General features: G+C 37.0%; 1 protein-coding gene across 10 annotated transcripts in view; it reads left to right on the top strand.

Annotated features, from left to right (window-relative positions):
* Window positions 1–22,797, top strand: part of EYA1 (EYA transcriptional coactivator and phosphatase 1) — a 164,053-nt gene that overhangs the window by 107,258 nt on the left and 33,998 nt on the right. For all 10 annotated transcript variants that reach the window (XM_051768766.1, XM_051768716.1, XM_051768678.1 and 7 more), the window contains 3 exons: window positions 9,532–9,671; window positions 10,860–10,943; window positions 16,475–16,564. In XM_051768766.1, coding sequence (XP_051624726.1) covers window positions 9,532–9,671; window positions 10,860–10,943; window positions 16,475–16,564 — 314 coding nt within the window. The remainder of the gene's footprint in view (window positions 1–9,531; window positions 9,672–10,859; window positions 10,944–16,474; window positions 16,565–22,797) is intronic.

The following is a 22,797-nucleotide window of genomic DNA, read 5'->3' as shown; positions in this document are numbered from 1 at the left end:
TTTCCATTTTTCTTTATGCAATTGTTGTCTTTATGCATTTAAGTTAGGATTCAGCCTAATTAGGCTCCTTCTGTTTTGAGTGGTAAGAGATAAATACCTCTGTTTAGAGTTCAGTTTAACTACAGTCTTAATCCTGAGGTGCCAAAGCATCTCCACTGGTACGAGAGGAGTTTAAGGTGGCTATCAGTGATGGGTTCCTAAGGAACCCAGTGTTCCTAAGGAAACAAGTATTGGGTTCCTAAGGAAAACTTAGGTCAGAACCTTTTGCTGCCTCACAAACCTTCAACTCTTTGAAGAACCCCTTGCAAGAAGGAAAGAAAAGACCAGTCAGTGAATCCAGTGCTGTTCTTGCCATTTCCCCTTGGACAGTGTAAATGGTTTTACTTTTTTCCTTGCTGAGGCTTATTGCAAAGCCTCAGTTGAACTCATACCCAGTCTGCTCAAAAGACAAAGCAAGGCTGGGGTCAAAGAAAAGAGAGATCAGCATGGAGGAGGGTAGTTGTGGTGGACTGAGGACAAGTGAAAGGTGTATTCGACAGAAGGAAATTCATACTTAGGTTAAAAAACACAGAACAAAGGGGCAAAATAAGAAAATTTTAATTGCAGTTAGTCAAATTTCTGCAGACTGTTTTGCCACATCTGGTTAAGTTAGGCTGCTAATCCTCTACCACAATTGGAATGCTTCATATAAGGAATGGTGGGGGGCAGTGGAGAACCATCACATATAGTAGAATGGGATCCAACTGCTGAATCGCAGCCATCCTACACATCTTCTATATTTAAAAAAAAACATGTAATCTGTATGGTTATGAACTATGCCAGGACAAGCACAGAACAGCCTTCAGACTTTACAGAGGCACCAGAATAATTTGACATATAGGTGGTTCCTATGAAAACGGGCCAGTAAGTGAAACAGAAGAATCTGGTAAGAAATATGTGAAAGAGAGAAAATAATTATGTGCTCTTGTGACATTTTTAGTATAGTTTTGCAGACTCAGAAAACTCAGACAATTTCACTTGAAATACGTTTAATTCCTTGTCCAAATACAAAATAATCCTTTTATGGTTTCCCTCAGTTCCTAGCTAAATATGAAAGTTTTTGCCATGCAATCCAGGACATCCAGGGATTCTTGCAGAAGAACCTGAGATTTTCCATGTTCAGTGTTTCTTCTTTCTCTTCCCTTGTGTATTTGAAAAATTTCTTGTGCCATGGTCAGGACAAAATCATTTGATTGCACAGAGGTTTATAGTTCTTGTTCCATAAATCAGACATACAAATTAGTGTTATTTTCTCGTGAACAGAAGGTTGCATTTTTCTTAGTGACAGAATCAGAAAATTGTTAAGCAAAACAATCTCGGTTGACCGTTTCAAATTTTTAATGTGTTCTCTGATTCAAATTTCATTGGAAATTTTGTTCTAGTTCAAAAGGAAGGATTTTCTAAGGTTTGTTGTTTTGGGGTTTTTTTCCACCTGTAAAACTTTTTTGCAGAAGAAAATGCTTTTCATCAGAATGGCAGTAGAATATTAATTTTCTTCTGGGATGAGCTTTCAGTTCATACATGAGTAGATTATCCCAGGTATGGACAGAGAGTTGCTGACTTTTTGTCTAAGCCGTGGTATCTAATGGAAGTAATAATAATTAAAATTATAAAAAAGAACAGAAGTAGACAAATGAGCAAACATTCACTCTCCCTTCCAATATTCACATTCATTGAAATAGGTTCAGAGTGAAAAAAAAGAGGTATTTCTTTATGTTTCATGTAAGTAAGCTATGCAGCTCTTTGCTTCAGGACGTTGTGAATACAAAATGTTTATGCCAGTTCAAGCATTGCTTAGACAAACTCAAAGATTAGATTTACACAGACACCAATGTCAATTCAGGAAATTCTTGATGCAGAAAATCACAGGAGACAGTGGATGAATTAGAGCCTTTTTATGCTTTCTCCCTTAGTTTCCTGCTGTTTGCCCATTTTGAAACTTACCCTGGACAGATGGAGTTTTGACCCCATCCATTATTCCTACCCTGATGTTTTAAAATACTTAACAGTCATAACGTGTATTTCTAAGAGTTAATGTAGAAGAAGACTACCTTTTCTAAAGCTTTCATAATTTTCTCTTGCAATATTTCAATTCTACCATCACAGCTGGTAACAAAAATTTCTCTATTTGTGCAGGGTTTTTCTCATAAATTCAGTCAGAAAAGTTGAATTTATCCTTCTATTTCATATGATGCTGTATTTGTAATTTATTAAACAGTGTTTCTTGCAAGAGAGACTTGCATTGTTCTTGAGATTTGATCTCTTTCAGTTTTCTTGGTTTCTGTAATAAGTATGTTTAATATATTACTGGAAGGTTTGCGGATTTTTTATATTACTCACATACTTCACAATGCAGAATAAAAACCCCACAAGGGTTTTTAAGGGAGTGTACCAGCCAACAAAACTTGTTCTCAGCCATGGGTCACCATTTTGCTCTTAGAAACTAATTTTTTTTTCCTTGAACACTATATCACATTTAGTATTGCAAAAGGGAAAGCATCTTTTACAGTTTCTCCTTATCATATTCCATAACAATAAATTAGAGACATGAAAATGAAACAGAACAAACAGTCTATATAGGCAACTTTTCACTAATACTGTATGAAAACAAATGCTGCTATATTTGCGGTAAATTTCTGATATTCTAATGTTTGTTGTTTTTCATAAATAAAAATGAAGAATAAATCAAGAAGACTCTGTAAAAACAGAAAGAGGATTGGATGCAATAATGAATGGCAAAGTACAGCACTGGTTTTGCTTTTCTGATAATGTTTGTTCTCCTGTTTTTACATTTAGAATGTAAAACTTTAACTCTTTGGCATTGCATCCAACAATATATAATCTGACCCACTGTCACAAAATATATTGAGTCTAAGAACTTGATGCACTTTTCAGTAGACTCTTTTAAATAGATAAATAGGATGTTCATCATTGGTTTTGCTGGGATTAAAAGTAACAATGATTTTAAATTATTTGAAAAAAAACTAATGAGTAAGGAAGAAATAACAGGTACTACTGACCCATTATAGGATTTTTTCTTCAATACAGAAAGTTGGAGAAAAAAAATCTGGACCATTTCAGGGCTTGTTGGTATAGTTGTTGTCATCCATAGTTTATATATACTGTTATATATGATATACTGTTATTATAATACTTTGTCATTATTTTGAGTATACAATACTAAATCAAAAAGTCAACCAAACCTTGAAATAAGTAGGCATTTTTGCCAATATTTTTAATAGACTATTGAGAGTATCTGTCAAGTTTATAATAATATGCTCTTAGTCCTCAATATACAAACTTAATTTTTAAAGTGAAGATTCTGATGTTTGTCAAAACAACAGTAAAGACATACTTCTATGATCCTACCAGCAGGCATTATTGTATTTCTGGCAATACTTATTTAGCACTTTTACTTACTACTAGTATAGTACTACTTTTTTTTTATAGAGAAGTAAAAAAAAAAAAAAAAAAAAATCCACAAAGACATGTGATTCTGCTGCATTATTTGATCCTGATCCAGGTTTATGTAAGCAGAATAAGTTTGTATAAATGCTCATGAAATTTGTGTTTGGTTTTATTTATGCAAAAGTAAACTTTAAGTATGCAAAAGTAAGAAAATCATAGCATGAGACTGACATATTCAAATTACCCAAATTTTATATTTTTGTTGTGGTATACAGGAGTTGAAATAACACTGGCCTAAGGATTTAGGTACTTTATTCAAAATTAAGTGTAAGATTTGATGGCAAGCCATTAATCTGGGCACAGTCTAAATGGAAAATATTTGAACGTACCTACTTGCAGAGACATTTGACTATACTAACTATTCTAGACCCATGTCATCCATGTAATTTACATTGTGACATGAGATATGATTACTTTGATAATGTATGTTTACTCTTTTTTGCATACCTTTTCAGTGTAGTAAGGAAAAATCTGACAAAATTTGCAATGCCTTTGTCAACAGCAAAAGCTTTACCCATACACTCACCAGTTGGATTTACCTAGAGAGAGACCTGATTTGGGATTTCTGGGATAGCCAGTTTTCCCTAGATTTGTCATTTGATACTACTGCTGTACAGTGAAATCAACAGTAAGAAAATACAGCAATTACTCAGGGGGGATTTCCATAACAAACAGAAATGAATTACAGAATATGGTGTTGCAAAAGCTATCTCTGTGGCTGTACTGCCTATTCATAAGCAGAGTTGGTTCTTTTTAAATGAGATGTTGGAAAATTGTTCTATGTAACAAAACCATCAAAAATGCCCACAGTGATGTATAACAAGGAAATATATGCTCATGAACTGTTATGTCAAGTTGCAATAATACGGTGCTTTGAAGCACAGGGGAAAGTCTGCTACAGTATGGTTTATGTATTTTAGTTAAGCCAGAATGTAAACATATTTTATTCCTCACAGTTATGTGTAGTTTTTATCTGGCTTGGTGTGACTGTATCCTACAGGGGTTACTACTAGGTCAGGAGCAGGGGAGTACCAGTCACCACACCTGGAAAATAAGACATTTATAGAATCTGGGTTTAAAATGGTTTTTTTCTGACTAACTAGAGAAGTCAATGTAGGGTCTGTTACACTTATCCAAGGTTTGGAAGAGAGAACTCTGTGAGAAACAGAAACAAGCTGTAACATTTAATGTCTACCTGGGGTAGAGTGCAGAGAGTTACTATAGCGGGAAGATCTAAAATGATGTGTATGTTCATGGATGCAGAAGAGTAACTATTCCTGCGTTATTAATTTAATTTTGTGAAGGCATATGCAACACACAGGAATGGCTCTAGTGGTCCAGACTGATGGATCAACGAGCCCCATGCCCTGCTGCTTCAGAGGCCATCAGCAGACACCTCAGGAGCAGTGAGAACAGGCTAAACTTGTATCAGACTTGCCCTAAGCACTTTTCCAGATTCTGTATATTTTTGTCTCAGGGGATTTCCAGAGCTGCTGTTGTTTGTATGTTTAGGATGTGCTTGCATTAGCATTTTAATTTGGAGTAAGGTCTGTTTTGACATGGAGCTTTGGTTCAGCAAAGAGGTCCTAGGGCACCCAGCTGGAGTCCTTCCAGTCAAAGCTAACCTGGAAGGTGTCCTCCAGAACAGCTCCTAATTGAGGATTCTTAGGAGACTAGATCAGGCTGGACCTGATCAGGCTGCACTGAAATGACCTCCCAGAAACAGGCAGTGGAGCCTGGTGATGTTGGCACCACTTGTCTGGTCCCAGAGACCCAACCTGCTAATGCAGTGTGGCTGTAGCACCCCTGAATGCTTCACTTTGAGGGATGTCTTCAGCCTTCTCTTGAGCCCGTGTAATCTTTTGGGAGCCTAGCATGGGTTTTTTTGGCAAAAGTGCCACAAATCTCCTAGATTTTATCTGAACTCCTTGTATTTAAGCTGGCTGCTGCCAGCTCCTTTTCGTGATCTTGCTTTAGCATTGCATAGGCAGTAGAGACCTAATCCTCACACCTTTCTCCACTCGTGATTTTCTGGAGGGTAGGGTTTTCTCCTGTGTTTACCTGTGTTTGTAGTGCTCAAGAACAGGATAAAATTAAATTCAGTGCTTTAGAAGCATAATCATTTCACTTGACTAATATTAAAATATGTCTGGTACCATGAAGTCAGCTGAAGTTGAACAAATTAACCTTTTGCTACCAATGATTGTAGAATAATGGGTGTAATGATAACATGGTTTGTGGCCTTGTAACTTGACTTTAGCAGTTCTTTTCTACCCTAGCAGTTAAATTTTTTCACTTAACAATCTTATAAGCAAACTAGGCTAAAATAGTCTGGCAGAAACTACAGCAGAACGATATAAAGCTGTTTAAGAAATCGTGTCCAGAGAGAAGTCAGTGAGAGCTCGCTGTTAAAATAGAAGGATGGCTACAGAGCATTCCTCAGTGTCTGCCTTGGGCCTAGCACCATACCACATTTTCATTAATCATTTAGATGACGGAACAGAATGTGTTTGCCTATTAAATATGTAGATGACACCATGCTGAGAGGGGCTGTGAGTTCTTTGGAGATGGGATGAGAACTCAAAAAATGGAGATGTGATCTGAATAGGAGCAGGTGTGAGGTATACATTTAGGCAGGAATGATGAACTGCACAAATGTGGGATGGGGAATGTTGGCAGCTCCTTCCAGGCTCTACCTTTCCCTGCAGACTGCTTTCAGTACTCCAGATATTAGTGGCACACGGAGTACCCTCAGCCACTGTTGTTTTTCTTGCTCCAGAATTTGTCAGGGCTTGGGCTAGTCAAGGCTCAGGGCTCAGCTGGACGCTGTATTCTTTAACTGTGTTTCCTTATGAGGACCTGAGAGCAGCCATTGGACAGCGAGCTGGTAACCCAGCCATGCACACGGAGGCTGCTCTGTCCAACAGCCCTAATTCAAATAGTGCATGCTATGGTTTCCCTTTACACACATGGAATAAGTTTCTTGCACACAATGTCATGTTTCTCCCCCCCCCCCCCCGTTGGTTACAGCCATCTGTCACACTGTAGCACACTGGTGCCCTGAGTAGACTCAGAAGCTCCAAGTATTAGCAATGTTGCTTATTCAATTCATGTGCAAGGTTTGGCCGGGTCTTTGAGAAACAACCAGTTCAGTGTCACTTCCTCCTCAGAAAATGATATAGGAATCCTGAATGTAACATTTATTGGAAATATTGCAGAAAAATCCTTCCAAGTGGTGCCCAGGGGAGGGTAGCCTGTGGGACATTCAGGAAATCAAACTTTGCTTGATTTTGCTTTGCATTATTGTGCCCAGTTTGGAGGTACTATAGAGATTGATAATCAGAACCTGGAAAAGAGGACTGTCAGGGAAGGCCTAACCTAACAACAGAGGGATCTGTGAACAGTCTTCAAATGCATGCAAATACAAGGAAGGGAATAATCTTTCCCGCTCTTTCAGAGGTTCAATTTGTATTGTTGTAATGAATGCTGACGTTGAATGTTCTAATGGCACAGCTGTCAAAGCAGCAGAGTGAATTTCCTGGAGAGATCTGTAAGAGCAAGATAGACAAATCTTTCCTGGGAATGATGCAGGTACAGTGGTTCCAAGAAGGGTGGGCTGAAGTCTGCCCAGCCCACTTTGGGGTCCTGAGGTAGGGTTGGGAGTCTTTCTGTCAGGTGCTGGTGCATCCAGATTACCTGTGAAAGGGAACCCAAACTTGCAGCCCTGTGTTTGAAATTTTGAATGCAGTATTCTTAAGTGAAAGGTGATCACAAAGATGGAGAGTTGGATGGCTCTTACAAACAGATTTTCTTCCCTGCCCTCACCATGCTCTGCTCTGCATTCTCACTCATTTAGGTTTGCTCTGGTTCATTTGTCATGAAGTTTTGGTTATACCCTTTCCATGCTGTTTCCTATTTTACTTAGTATTATTGTTACTAATGCAATTTTAATACTGAAAAATTTTTAGTCACAGCACTGGGAGAATAATTTTTAATCATAGTCTGTGAGAATAATTTTAAAAAACGGAAACTGAAGCCACACTCATAAAAACATTGTCAGAGGCCAAGAGCAGCCCTAATTTAAATTAGTCAACAGAAAATGCAATTTTTCAGTTTATCTAAATTTTAGAACACATATTTAGAACATTATTGGCCAGTATACCTGTTGAAGAAATTCTGGTTTATTTTACTTCATTATAATTTATCTCAAGGCTTCTGTGCATTGTTTTCTTTCTTTTTCCTTTTTATTAAAGATTGCAATAATAAAAATTATATATAGCAGACAAATTGATTGGAAAAATTTGTACTAGTTGAGTTATGTTTTCTTATTTATGGCTAAGTACAGTAGGTGAAAGAGCAGCCAGCGTTCAAAATTTAACTAGTTTAAATATTCTGAAGTGCACATGGTCATAGGAAAACTATATAGTATTTGAACATTTATGTTCTTCAATATTTAAACCTCTGTCTTTAGTTATGTAGACTTTCATGGCTGAATGATTTTTGTTGTTTGACACATACACAGAATCACTCTTTTAGTATAGGTTTAGTGTCTTTTGAAGATTCTGTGTTTAACCCTGAGTTACATTTTAACTTGTTGTTCTGCTTTGTTTAATGTAGCCTGAAATACTTAGGTAAATTTATAATGTGAAATATATAAGATATGCCAATTTTCAATAAGGATAGATTTGAAAGCTGAGCATGAGAATTTCAAGACCTTTTCCTTTCATTCAGCACAAGCAACTTTTATTATTTTGAGTAATTGTGCATATGTGGTGTTACACAGATGTCTAGAGTCTCCTCCTTAATCTAACCTTTGACCTCAACAGGATGTTTTCCTAGGAGAAAGAATCACTTGTGTGAGAATTATACCTGTCTGTTCAAGCTGGAATGCCATGGGCTAGGCTGATTAAAATGAAAATACAAATACTCATATCTACTGAACTCTAAAGAGTAGTTAATGTTAACTGAGAAGTAAAATTGATAAGAAAAAGTTTCAGCTGCCTTCACTAAAAGAGTGTTTTTAGGAAAAAAAAATTCGTGAGGACTGTCAAAATAAATATATTTGTGAACTTCAGACTATGAAAGGGAGTCTTCAAAAGAGATTTTAAAATGTTTTGTTGCATTTCTGAGGACTATGGTACTTCTAAATAAATTAATAGGAAGGATAATTGATGCTAGGTGTCCGCTTTGTTAATGTACAAGCGCTTCACTGTTTTCAGAAGAATAGCATGTTTTCAGAAGAACTTCGTTGTTCTTACATACATAAATCATCATTCTTTTTTCACATGTTCAACAACAGTAAATGCCCTTGCAAATAAACATTGCTGAAGCATACTAATTAGCATACAATACTGTTTGTAAAGAATTACATCCTATCTTGAAGGTACTCATTGGAAAAGTTCTATGTTGAGCAGGCCTTTGAAAAATACTATAAATTCCATCTTTGTAGTTGATGCATATTCAAAACTTATTAATTTAAATTACCATGGGAAAATAAATACTCTGTTTTATGCCATAATTAGAAATAATTCTATTCTTCTGGCTCACGTGTAGCAATATAAAACAAAAGTGTCTGCCACCAGGCAATTTGGACAATTTTTCAAAATCTATATTTTTTTTTTACACTTGGATGTTTTTTACTTACCAGTTACCATTGTAGTTGTTTTAAATCATGTTTGAAACTTAGAGTTAAATCAATGTTCTTTTATAAGGAGTTGGCATCCCTTAAAATTGTTTGTTTAGAATTTAATCTTCTAATATTTGCAGGAATTATTATCTTTTTTTACTTAGTCCTTTCTTATGTGTTTACTGAAATAATTTATCACTCTGTTTTTTCATATAACTTGAGCTAGATTGAATTAATTTATGTATTAATATTACTGCTTATCATTGTAAATTTAAATATTTTAGTTAGGACTGTTTAAGTGAACCTACCGGTTTTAGTGTCACACATAAAAAGCAAGTAAGTTGAACATTTTGAAGTTTGAACTGAAAGGTAAAAATGTCCTTTCTTTACTACAACAGAATACAGTACAATCCACAGTCCATCAACCCCCATTAAAGATTCAGATTCAGATAGATTGCGTCGTAGTTCAGATGGGAAATCACGTGGACGTGGTAGAAGAAACAATAATCCTTCACCACCACCTGACTCTGATCTAGAGGTACATTATGTTAAATGTCTTTTGCCTGTTACAGACTTTATTTTTATCATTATTTTGCACAGAGAAATATTATTTACACATCAAAAATAAAGTGGCATTGAAGCACCCTTTTTTTCCTAACAGTGTTTTCATAGAAGATAGGATTTTTCTTCTAAACAACCTTTTTCAGGAAGAGCTCTTACTTTCTCTGAAAAATATTGTGTGTTTCTTTCTCCTTTTGATTAAAACAAAGCAAACAAACAATTGAAAAAAAAAAAGGGGAAAAAAAAGCAAGCTTTTCCAAAGGCAAAGAAAGGTTTGCATTTGGACAGGAGACACTTCTAGCACAATAGTGGGTTTTGTTCTCTCATGCTATGTCCACATTCCTCCCAGTGGCCCATGGTTTGTGTTGAGAACACATCTCCAATGACACACCACAGCTATGAGTGTCCACACAGCATTACTTTTCCTTTCCAAAAGCTTAGTCCATTTGTCATCTTGGGAAATACAATCTCACCAGAATTTAAAATACTTGTATTTGAACACTTTATTTTTCATTAAAATATCATTTTGTGTGTGGTCAGAGGATGAGTTTAAAATACATATTTTCCATTGTCTGTAAGCAAAAGAATTATTTACTCACACCATAAATTTTTACACATATATGATCCAAGTTCATGATTTTCATTCTTCAGGGACCTAAAATGCATTAGAAATTAGCATAAATTAAGGGTATTTAAGTGCTTGGCAGCAATTTGCTTTGTTTTGATTTTATACGTAATTTTCAAGAGCAGTTACATGAACTTTGTTTTCTAAGACTTGCAGAAATACAGAATTCAAACCTGAAGATTTAATTTTCAGAGATTTCTTTTCATTTATGTCAGTTTCTAATCTCACATCTGGCTTCAGAAAATACATGGTACAATCTCATTTTCTGTGTATATCTGACAATAAATATAATTCTATTCTAATAGTATAATTTTATATAACACCAATTGTAGTAAAAAGCTAACAGATTGTATTACCACTTTCTGAAAAACAACTCAGCTTGTTAGTTTTGAAAATAAATGGCAAGGGAAACTATGGTTTTAATATATAACCATTTCAATAAAATTTTCCCATTTGTGTGCTTACTGATTCAAATTTTAACTTTCCATGTCAAATATCAGCTTCACAGAGGAACACATTGATCTGATTCTCTTTTTACAGAGAGTATTCATTTGGGATTTGGATGAGACAATCATCATTTTCCATTCCTTGCTTACAGGGTCCTATGCTAACAGATACGGAAGGGTAAGTGTCAAGAAACTGATGGAAATTTTCAGTAATATTTGCTGATTTATGGTTGATACACAAGGAAGATGAGAACATTAGTTGATTTTCTAGAGGCAAACTAGTACTGGTGTTACAAGGCACAAAAAAACCAAGGAGTAAAGCTGTTCCATTGTTTGCAGTTATGCTGCTCTTATATTCATTAAATATTTAAATAACATCGGGAGTAATACTTTGATCACTTGGCTTTTAGATACAGGTTGTCTGAAACCTGTTGATATCAAAATTTGCAAAGGTCTACCTCCCTTCAGAGACTGAAGAACTTCCAGAAATTATTGCTAAAAACCCAAATTTTAGTTCAGACTGACCGGCAATGTACTGTGCTCTGCATTGAGAAGACAAGAGGAAGAAGACTTTTGGACACAGACAGATTAGTCTAAAATTTTTTACCTTCACTTTTTTTAATCTACATATTGACTGATGATTTTGAAAGTCTGTTTATGAGTAAAATCTTTCTATTATGCACAGTCTGTAAATCATAACTGAACTGATGAATATGTCTACAGACTGTGGGTTTTCTTGGTAATTCTCAGAAGAGAAATATGGTCTTTGGTGAATAAGAACAGTTTATTAATGGAATGCCCTTATTAAATCAGACTTTGTTTTTCCAGGATTGTATTTGAAAGCTCATGTCTCGTCTTGTGCTAAATCTGTTATGCAGTTTCATGTTCACCTCATATGAGCTATAACTGAAACGCAATTTTTGTTAACCTTAAAAATTTCTACATATGAAGAACAGTTTTGTCTGACTTCATGAAATACTGTCTTCTTGTAAAGCTTCTATTTGTCACTAAAAGATTTTGCCCTGTACCCAGCTGAGTGAAGGGTAAATCTACTTCTGATGTAGTCAGGTTCTGAATTTCTCTCAATAGATTTTAGCATTATAAAAATCTAAAGCAGTACTGTTTTGCAACCTCTCTTGTTTGTTCAGGTGAGGTGTGTTTTCAGAAAAGTTTGCTGTGATATCAGCTTACCTGTTTGAGGAATATAATTAGTTTTTTCATTATATGACAGAAAAGCAAGTTAATTCGGTAGCCTAAACATAAAACACCTGTCTTGCTGGATGCTTGAAGTTGAGGAAAGTGGCTAGTATTCAGCTGCAGAGATATAAATACATATGCTGCATGGAGCTGGGTGTCTCTATTGCAGCTCTATCACCCTGTCTGTGGTACTGTTTACTTAAGATGCAGCTTTTGCCCAGCTGTCCCTGGTTACGTGGCATCTGCCATAATATTTCTGCATTGCTAAATGGCAACCAACTGTTGATGTTGAGAGAAATGATGGTATTAGTTCTTATGCTGTAGATAAATATTAGACCTTTTTGGTGAGAGTTAGCAACATGCATGTCCTTGGCTCTCAGATGCCATCATGAAACTATGCCATTCTTGCTTTGTTTTGATGTCAGAATTTCTCTTGTCTTATTGACAGGTTCAGACAATAGTCAGCAATTTCCAGGGACATTAGAGAAAGATAGCGTCAAATGTTCAAAGCAAATGTGCTAAAACATGCATCTGTCATATCAAAATTGTAGGGTCTATTTGCAGCAACAGGAAGTGCACATTTTTAAAAGACTGTTTCCTTGTGATTTGATTGCTGGCTTTTAAAATCAGAAATCCAGATCATAAGCCAATCTGAAAAGAAAAAAGCTTTGAGGGGAATTTTTGTTCTTTTCACCTGTATTCCTTTTTTCAATCAATCCAACATCACCTTCTCTTATATTTCTGCACTGTGGTGAGGGCTAGAAATGCCCTTTTAAAAAATTAAATCTAAGCTGCTCACATAATCATTAAAATACAAAAGCTAGATCTTCAAACAAACAAAAATGTCCTAATTAAATAATAGGGGATTTGGCAACTTGGCTTTTAGCTCTTTTCATAATGCCTGAGTGAGTTTCATGGTGAATGACTATGAATGATGTGTGGCCTTACTGCTGAAGGGATTGATTTTCTTTTCCTTATTCTCTACCTCATTCCTCCTTACTTCTTTCTTATGCTAACCTTTTCTCTATATTCTTACTTTCTTATCCGTTTTTATTACCTGCTCTCCTTTTGCTGCTCTTTCTGCTTTTGTCCTTCAGCTTTGTTGGAACAAAATAACACCTTTGTTTTTCAGTTTGCGCAGTCATGACAAAAACAATGGCATAAACCACTACATTTTTATTTAAGGATTATCTGAATTTAGTGAATTTTTTGGAATGAAATGGAAGTATGAAACTACAGGAATACGATTTGTCCTTCCAGGAGAGAAGAAAAACAAAACAAAACAAAACATTTTCATTTGCTTTTGGATATTTTTTTAATATGTACATAGAGAGATGTATTGATCAAATATAATGTTATCAGTTACTTAATTGGCACTAGGGCTGATTAAGTTCTAGAATTTTGAAAAAGTTGGAGCTCTTCTTTAGCATCTTGGAGCAGGTGCAAATATGCCTCAGTATTCGCACTAGAAAACTGTGGTCTTTGCATACATTTCCATTCTCAGTAAAAGCAGTTATATTCAGAGGCTTAAAAGGAATTTTCCTTTAAATTATAAGTTTTCTTAATGTGGTTTAATATATTTTAGAGATTGAGAAAAGCAAAGCCTGGTTTCACTTAACCCTTCATTTGTGACCCGTAGGCTTAAGTGGAAAATAAACCTTGTACCCGAAGTGAACTTTCCTGTTTTTCAGCTTCTTGTTTCTCCACAAAACAAAGAAATCAAGTGGGTAGAATTTAGAAATGACATACAGGCAATGTTTTGGCTCCAATGCCAGTATTCAAAACAAAAGGCCTGCTTAAGCAGTTTGACATTGGTATTTCTTTTCTTTAGTTGAACTGTACCTCCCTCAGAGATTTGTACCTGATTTTGACCATACCTGAAAAGGTGCTCTGACTGAACCAGCAAATCCCAGGCAACAAGAAGAGATTGTTAGCTTTCCTACTCATTATGTGACACCTCACAGTAATTAGCTAGCAATTAGTGGCTTAAAATTGCAAAAGAAGGTTTGGTATGGGATTATTTTTTTAAAAACCTTATTCTAGTCCTGACTTTTTCAAAGTTTACGGCCCCTGCTGAACATTTGATGCCAGAGTTTGGTCTACTGTAATGGCTTAAAGCAAGGCTCTCGTGCTTTTTATTAGAGCAGTTGCCAGTCTGTAAGTACACAGACATTTAAAACCCTAATGCAGATAAGGCTTTTACTTCTGTTAAATGTGTGTATCCAGAGCTACAGTTTAACACAGTTTTTGTGCTAAGTGGAACTTCCTATAGAAAAAGATTATGTTTAATCAAGGAGTTAAGATTTCTGTGAAAAGCTATCTGTTTTGTTTCTCCTTTTAGCTTTTTTGTTATTTAATCTGACATTTTCAGTAGGTGCCAATGATTTTCTTATTTGTTTTTCTCCCAATTAAATTGAACTAATAAATCATATTATTTTAGTATTACTTTATAGAAATCCCATTCTGGTTTTTTTCTGCTATGTAAAAATACCTTGGAATGAAATGGTTAGAAAGCTTTACAAAAACTATTTTTTCGTACTCAGAGGTGTGACAAAAATATTTGTTAAAAAAAACCCAGTGATGTACACTGAAACTTAAAATAGATATATATATATGCAGCCACTTTTTAAAAATTAATTGTTCATAGACAACATCATGGTCTGTGTGCCTATTTATTCTGCTTTTCAAAATGATGTTCCCATTCATGGATGGAAGGTCAGAAGGGAATTAGTTCTACATTGTTGCATTAGCAGCTGATAATCAAGATGTAGATAGTGATCTTCATTTGCATCTTAGACCCTTAACCTATCTAACTCCTTTTAATAACTAGAGCAGAGGCTTCTGTGTGGTGACTTCTGTTTTTGCTTAGGCACAACAGAAATCCTTGTCTGGTTACAAAAAAAAAAAAAAGCTAGATTAACTGTGTAGGATGGTGGGGTGGTAACTGGGCACAAAGATAAGCAGAAATGTCAGAGGAAAAAGTAGCCTCAGGCCTAGCTAGAGAGAAAATACCACCTGCTTTCCACCTCACATGCCTACAAAAGTAAAGTAAAGGAAAGCATAGGTCTACAAATAGAGCAATGTTAAAACAGAAGGACAGAATACTTTTGTTCATCTTTTAAAGTCTTACCATTTGAATTAAGAAGCCAAATATTCTTTTTTTGACCATGCCAGTTTAAAGAGAAGGCTTGTTTTTAAGGGCAAAGTTCATCACAATACCATGATGCAATTTTTCTTTCCTATTTATAAGGGGTATTTTTTTTTATGTTAGAAAACTTACTCTTAATATGTGTGAGTTCAATAATAGATGTTTTATCTGCTCTATGTATCTTTGTTTCTAAATTTCAAAAATTCTTTTTCTGGTTAGTAGTTCTTGGGTTTTGGCATTTCCAGAGGCAAACAGGCTGCCAAATCATCATTCTTTTCCAGCTCTTTACTACTGACACATTTTGCCTTTTAACCGGTAGTTACAGAAAAATGTTTGAAAGTTCAGAGATCATGTTGAAACACCTATTAATTTGATTGAGAGGTGGAAAAAGAAACTAGGGACTGCATCTCTTGTTTTTTAACTGAGTTGTCATCAAGTTTAGAATACTAATTTATTTTAAGTAAAATATGGGTTGTAACTTCTGCTATTCTATTTAAAATATAATGCCTAACAAACTAACATTATTAATAGAGGGTGTTATGAGATAATATAACATGTTCTTTCAAACTCATGCTTCTGTGCACTTGGATATACTTGGCTTTATAAATGAGAAACTCTATATGAAATGTATGTATTAGGCTTTCTTTTTGATTTTTCATATTGAAAATATATAAAACACAAAAAAAATCGAAACAAGACAAACATCTGTAATGCATTTAGTAACCACAATGCTGAACATGCTTTCTGAGTTTATTAGCTCTGTAGGAATAAGTTGTTATGGTAATTTCTGTAGAGAAGTTAAAGTGTGTTATGTATTAATAACAAACAATAGATTTGTTCACTCTGCATGGGTGGGCCAAACTGAAATCCTAATTAAAGTATGGTTTTGTGGAGAATCAAGGAGTGGTTTTAAATATAATTGCCATTTACAAATAAAACATTAATGGTTCTTTGCTTTAAAGTCACTAGGTATTCCCAGGACTGAATCCTGTCACTCGTGGCCAGTGAGAGCTTATTTTGAGTAACAATAGCATTATCGTGCCCCTGGTCACTCATAAAACTTGTGAACAGTTGTAAAATCTGCAGAAGTTTTAGGTGAAATGGATTTACCCTTTCTGAATGGAGAGCAAAGAGCCTGTGCCAGGGATGCATGAGGTCCAACTGCAAAATCTCAGGGTCAGTCGAGTTAGTCATATTTTTGAGTGTTACTAGTAAGTGTTGTACTACAAGATTAGACACTTACCAAAGTGGATGTTGCATTTAATAAAAGTAGTATCTCTTGAATAGCTGTTCCTCTTGTTTGTATTCTCGTGTCTATGTTAGGCACGATATTGATGGTGTACATGCTTAATTTCTTCTTTAAGGATCCACCCACTTCTGTGTCCCTTGGACTCCGAATGGAAGAGATGATTTTCAATTTGGCTGACACACATCTATTCTTTAATGATTTAGAAGTAAGTGTTCATTCTTTTAAAAAGCATAGAGATTATTTAATATTTGTCTCTTTTTATGTGTTGTTAAATGGTTTTACAGTTATTTTTGGTTTCTCAATTTCAATATGGAAACGCTTAGAAAATAGCTGTCGTTATGATACATAATAATATCTATACTGAATGTCTGCACTGGCCTTCAAAGGTTACTATGGTTTAAATGGTAGAATTTTGTCCTCACAGGTTTTAGTATTTATGATGACAGTAGACAACTGTCAGAAATGTATACACCAAAAGCATCTATAAATATGCAGAATTCAATAGTCTGCCATGACAATTAAATAATAAACTTCAGCTTCTATAAACAGTTAATGGCTAGGTACAGATTTCTTTCTTACATCCCACTGTGGGCAAGTGTTACCTTAGCCCCAAGGGAAATCATTAATGTTGCATACGCTGTCTATCTCATTGGCTTGTTACTAGAGGTCCTCTGCCTTCCCCAGCAGCAGGCACGATGGGTTTCTCTGCCCGGGTTTCTCTGCCACGCATGCCTCTGCCCTGCAGCATGTGGCAAGGGGCTGGTGTTGGCATACCAAGGGATTTTTTAGCCTACACAGGCTATGGTTTGGCAGAGCTTGTGAGATCATTCTAAAACTACCCAAACTGCTGAAAGCGACTGTCACTGTAATGCCTGGATGTTTCATCTTAAAAGGGAAAAATGCAATTTCTGATCGTATTTGAATAACGCGAAAACATGAAAACAGTCAGATTTCTTTCCCATCGTAGTGAAGACAGCTGTTTATTTAAAATCCAGCTGTTAAGCAAGCTTGTGGTGGGGCTGCCAACACACATTAATCATCAAGTTGTTGTTTTGCTAGATTTTAGAGTAGTGTGTTATTCCAGACAGGCAAAAGAATCTAAAAGATTCAAATTCAACTTTTGCTGATCAAAGTTAATTGGCAGCAATTGGCCTTTAAATATTTCCTGATGTTTCCCTTTTCAAAATCAAGCAAAATACACCTTATTTAATAGATGAGCCAAAATAATTTGAAAAATGCCAGTGTGTGATAGACCTCAAATGTGGTTTGTCTAACATCTGTCCTATATTTTGATTTCTTTTCATCTAAAAAGAAACTACTCACAGATGATTTGGCATCTTAGTATATAATGAAATCATTTAACATGCTTTATTTTTTCTTCCATTCCTTAGAGTATTTAGTTTTTATACTTACAATAAAATATCTGGTTTCTTTAAATTTTAAAGTAGTGTTTTCTTTCATTAAGGTAGCTAAATGTAAAGATACGATTGTTTTGTGTATATGATGCACCATCAGTGAGTTGCATGTGTAGGACTTATTTTTCAGATTTGTCTAAAATTATAACAATGCTAGTTATTTTCCGAATCTGTTTCTGATTTCTGGTTTTATTTCATTTTATCCAGAGCAGAATGAGAAAGTACTACCGTATCTTACCAGCATATTCAATGAAGTTCAGTGTGTTTTCATTTGCTGTGCATAGCCAGACATGTAGCTACTTCATGCATAGTTGTCAGCATCACTGACTTTAATGGAACTTAACCAATCACATTTTACAGATGGTAGAATATCTTCTGCTAATAGACATCTTGCAGCCTTAACAATACAGTATAGCAGTTCATTCACTGAAGAAATGTGAAGCTGTGTACGAAAAAATTACTGATCTAGATGGTTAGTGAAAGCAGAGAAGCTCACTGGATAAGCCTGGTTCTTTGCATTTCCACCATAACAAGCCAGTTTATCTTGTTTCTCCAAACTCAAGTGTAACCCTGTCTTCTTCATACATAGAGGCACCTAGGAGTAAACAGTCATGTTCATGTCCTCGTACATAAGCTCTAAGTCCTTATTCCTGGGGAACATGAGGTCCAGGCTGAAAGATCATGCCTTGTCCAAGAAATGAAGAGCATGTTCAGAATGCATAGAAAAGCCTTCAGAAAAGTACACAGTGAAAGGGCATTGGGTACTTTTTGGGAAGCAGCATGTAAGGACTAGACCTCATCAGAGACCGAGGCTTTCGGTTTGCCATAAATGACACGTTTTTTGAAACATGTCCCAGACGTATGGTGTTTTTGAAGGAACCACAGTTTGTCGTTCTTGTGAGCATCACCATTTTACTAGCACGGCCTGCCTGTTTCCCTGCGACCTCAGGGCAGATTCCTCATATCCATCTCAGAAACTTAGAGTCCTTGCTTGGTGGTTTGGAAGTTCAGGCTGCTTACAGCTTGACAGGCTTCCATGAAAACTATGGGTATTTTGACTTGGATGTGCCTCAGGCCTAAAGCATCTGTTCTCACTGATGAAGGACTGAGTCTGAAAGATCTAGTGGTGACCCTGCTCAGGCTTAAGCTTTCCAGTTCATGTGCACAAGCATCTGGGCTGTTAGGGATCAAAATGTTTGTTGGCAACATTGCCAGTGAGCCACAGAGCTTGGGTATCCTTGCCCAGCAATATTATGAAGGCAGACAAAGCTGGATTTGGAGCATATTTAACCCACAGTTTAGACGTGTCTTTGGGTCTAGGCTTAATTCAAAGTGGGAACCTGAAAACTGATGTTTTCCAGCTCACTTAGGCTCAGAGGGAACCCTTCCTGGCATATAGGGAGACTGGGTTTACGGGCAGGCAATCATCAGTCATAACTTTGGCCTATGATGCACATTTTTCCAGATACCACAAGTAAATGTTTTTAAATAAAAATCTTCTTTCATCCAACACATTCCAGAAAACTCTATAATCAGAACAGCTCTCTTGTTATCCAAGTAAAAATACTTTTTCTTCTTATAAACTGATGAAGACTGATTTAGCATTTTGAATGCAAAGGGCAGAGTTGCAGCAGTGACCTCTGAAGCACAGTTTGATTTGTTTATGACCTAACTGGCTTTTCAAAGCTCAGCCTAGAGATTTATTTAATATTCTTAGATTAAATTCTAAACTTCAGAGGTCAATTTTTAGTCTGTATAAAGTCAATAAATGCCAGTGGGTATCAGTTGCAAACAAGTTTACTCATCTGAATTTATTAAGGGATAAAGCCAGGTAAATGAATCATCTAATTTCATGTATGTTGCTCTTTATGTAATAGTGGTAAGAATAAGAATAAGAATGGTATATGTAACTGAAATTTTCAAACTCAATGAAATAATTCAATCAGATCTCACTGAAGATCTCTAGCTCTGAAGTCAGAATTCTGTTTTTGAATGGGTGAGCTACATTTAGATTTGCAATTACTTACTGCACCCTTGTACTAGTTCTTAGTTTTTACTTTGAAAAAAGTGAAATAAATTACTTATTTCCTTCACTTTGTACAGATTTATTTGGACCTATTAATTCCAAAGTGATAGCAAATAATTTCAGATCTTGAAGACCATTCCTTAAACAGCACACTAAAGGGAAATTACAAGTTTTTTTACATACTGAAAGGAAAAATATTAATGTTTACTTATCTATAATTTGATCTAAGTACCATCATAAACAACGTTTTCTTGCATTAGTAGTAATTTCATAATGAAATTAGAGGAGTATACTAGGCCAAACAGTAGAAAAAAAGGGCAGTGTTCTCAAAATTTAGATTCCAAAATTTGCATTTCAGCTTCCAAATAAGAAATTTGGGGGTTCAGTATTGAATTTTTTCATTTAAAGATCTCATACTCTTTGTTCTATAGTTGAATTTTAATTGTGTGCAGGAGGGAATAACTACATTGATGCAGTGCTCTCAAGAGAGCCAGAGTTACCTCATCTGAAAATAATGTTTGATTTTACATACTGATTATGTTGCAATAGGGATAATAAGGTATAATATTTTAATGGTGTATGCGAAGCAATTACACATATTAGGTATTTTAGGATTTATGCTCCAGTGTTTTAGGGAAATTAGCAACTTGATGATAGGACTGAAATGTGACATCTGCCTATCTCATCACTCACCGAGGTGATCAGCTCCGGTGCAGGCGTGTTCTAGAGCAGAGTGGGGGATCATGGCTTACGAGGGGAATTTCCTGAACCAGGGAAATCCCAGGAGAGCACATAGACCCACCAAGAGCAGGCAGCTCTCATGAGAGTGGCTCATTCTCTTGGCATGTGCAAAGCCAGGAGTTATGCTGGCCACCCCCACTTCCCACCAAAGGCAGCCCTAGAGAACCCTGTGACCAGGAACCCTGTGACCTGTTGACTTTTGCGACCAGGGCAGGCAGACAGGTCATAGTGTGGTAATTTCCTTGGGAGGCTGTGCAGGGAGGACACCTCCTCAGAGGAGAAACATTCCATTGGCCTTGAAGTCTACACAACCCAGCAACCAGGCGCTACTCTATGGCCACCTACACAGGTCAAGGGCACCCATCCTACTGGACCCCCAAGGCAGAATGGTGGGCACTCATCTGAGAGCAAAGGCTGCAGCTCCAACAGTGGATCTGCACCATCTGCTCCAGCAGTGGCCAGTGCGTCCACCCAGACAGACCTGCCGAAGGGAGAAGCTGCAGTGCAGAACTCCAGCTGCAGGAAGTGCTTAGACCTTTCTCCTGGGGCAGGGACAGGCAGCAGACCTGCCTGCCACAGGTGTACCAGGTGGAGGACCTCCTGCGGCAGGTGGCTGAGCTGCAGGAGGCAGTGGAAAGGCTGCATAACAGCAGGGAGGCTCAGAAGGAGTCGGATAGCAAGTTCCAAGTGCAATCTGCAGAAGACTCACAGCCCACAGCCAAATGGCCAAAAACTCCTCCAGTGTCCCACACAGAAGAGAGAGGAGCCAGTAATGTAGAAGAACATAAGCTTGCAAGGGCAAAGACCTGTAAGAGGAAGGCACTTCCCCAATGCCTGAGGTGCCCATGCAGAACCATTTCACCCCTGTGCAGACTGAAAAGGAAAGACCCATCACATCAGGAGAGATGTTAGAACTGAGTAAAGAGCCTGACCTGCACCCCGTATAACAACGAGAGCAACTAAGAGAAGGCGAGAGGTGACAATAGTAGGCAACTCACTTCTGAGGCAACTCATTTACCAACCTGATGTGCTCTCTAGAGAGGTGTGCTGTTTACCAGGGCTGCAGGGATGTCGCCAAGAGACTTCCAAGCCTTATACAGTCCACTGACTTTTATCTGCTGCTGTTGTTTCACATGGGCACCAGTGATACAGCCAGAAGCAGTCTGAGGAGTATCAAAATGGATTACAGAAACCTGGGAGCAGCACTAAGGGACTCTGGAGTGCAGGTAGTGTTTTCATAAATCCTCCCAACCAGAGGGAAGGAGTCTGAAAGGACCATTTGAATCTGGCAAGTCAACAAATGGTTTCAGGACATGTACCACAGCTCTTTAGGTCATAGGACTCGCTTTGAGGAACCAGGTCTACTGGAGGCTGATGGGCTTCATCTATCAGAGGAGGGGAAGAACATCTTCGGTCATAAGCTTGTCAAGATGGGGAAGAGGGCTTGAAACTAAAGTTGCTGGAGGAGGGGAACCTCAATCCATTCCACTCCTACCAGTCTGATGCCAGAGACAGCAGTAGGTGCCCAGAGTCTGGAAAGGGATCACAGGTCAGCAGAAGAGCACCTGAAGAGCAGCACAAAGGAATTCCAGCCACTCCAGCCAGTAAGTTGGCTTGATCAGGGGCCCATCTTAAATGCTTCTATGCAAACACATACAGCATGGGGAGTAAACAAGAGGAATTGGAGGGGTGTGTGTGCATGCCTGCAGGTCTACAATCTTACTGGCAACACAGAGACTAGTGAGATGTATCGGAGGAGGGGATTGAGACAGATTGCTCTCAGACCAATATGATCGACAAAATGTCCATTTATTACAAAGAGGATACTCGTTATATACTGCTACTATACCCCGACGTGTGATTCTTCTTTCACAGCATTGGGTACATAAAAGAAACATACGTTGTTGTCCAGTGCTAATTGGAGTATTGCAGGTGTCCATATGAGATGAGAAAACTTGTTTATCTCTCAGGACACCTCCTTGACCCTGGCAGTGATCCTCCTATGTTCTAGCTTCAGAGGCTGAAGCCATGTTAACTATGCAGCAGTTTTTACTGTCTGCACCCAGCCATGCCAAGGCAAGGCCTACAGAAATGCAGGAGAAATTGCTCACACAAGGTTTGTTCTCCCAACAGAGATGACTCTTGTGATTGGAGTGTTAGAATGAAAATATATAGGCTCTTTAGGAAGGACAGGCAGGGGAGATGAGGAGGAGGTGTAAGTGGATGTCAACGCTGGAGTGCCTGGAGTGCTGACCA

This window comes from Manacus candei, unplaced genomic scaffold (assembly GCF_025592945.1).
Source record: "Manacus candei isolate 608988 ecotype Guabito, Panama unplaced genomic scaffold, ASM2559294v1 h1tg000008l, whole genome shotgun sequence".
NCBI classification, from domain to species: Eukaryota; Metazoa; Chordata; class Aves; order Passeriformes; family Pipridae; genus Manacus; species Manacus candei.
Note: the sequence above shows the minus strand (reverse complement) of the source record. Positions and strands in the feature narration are given on the sequence as shown.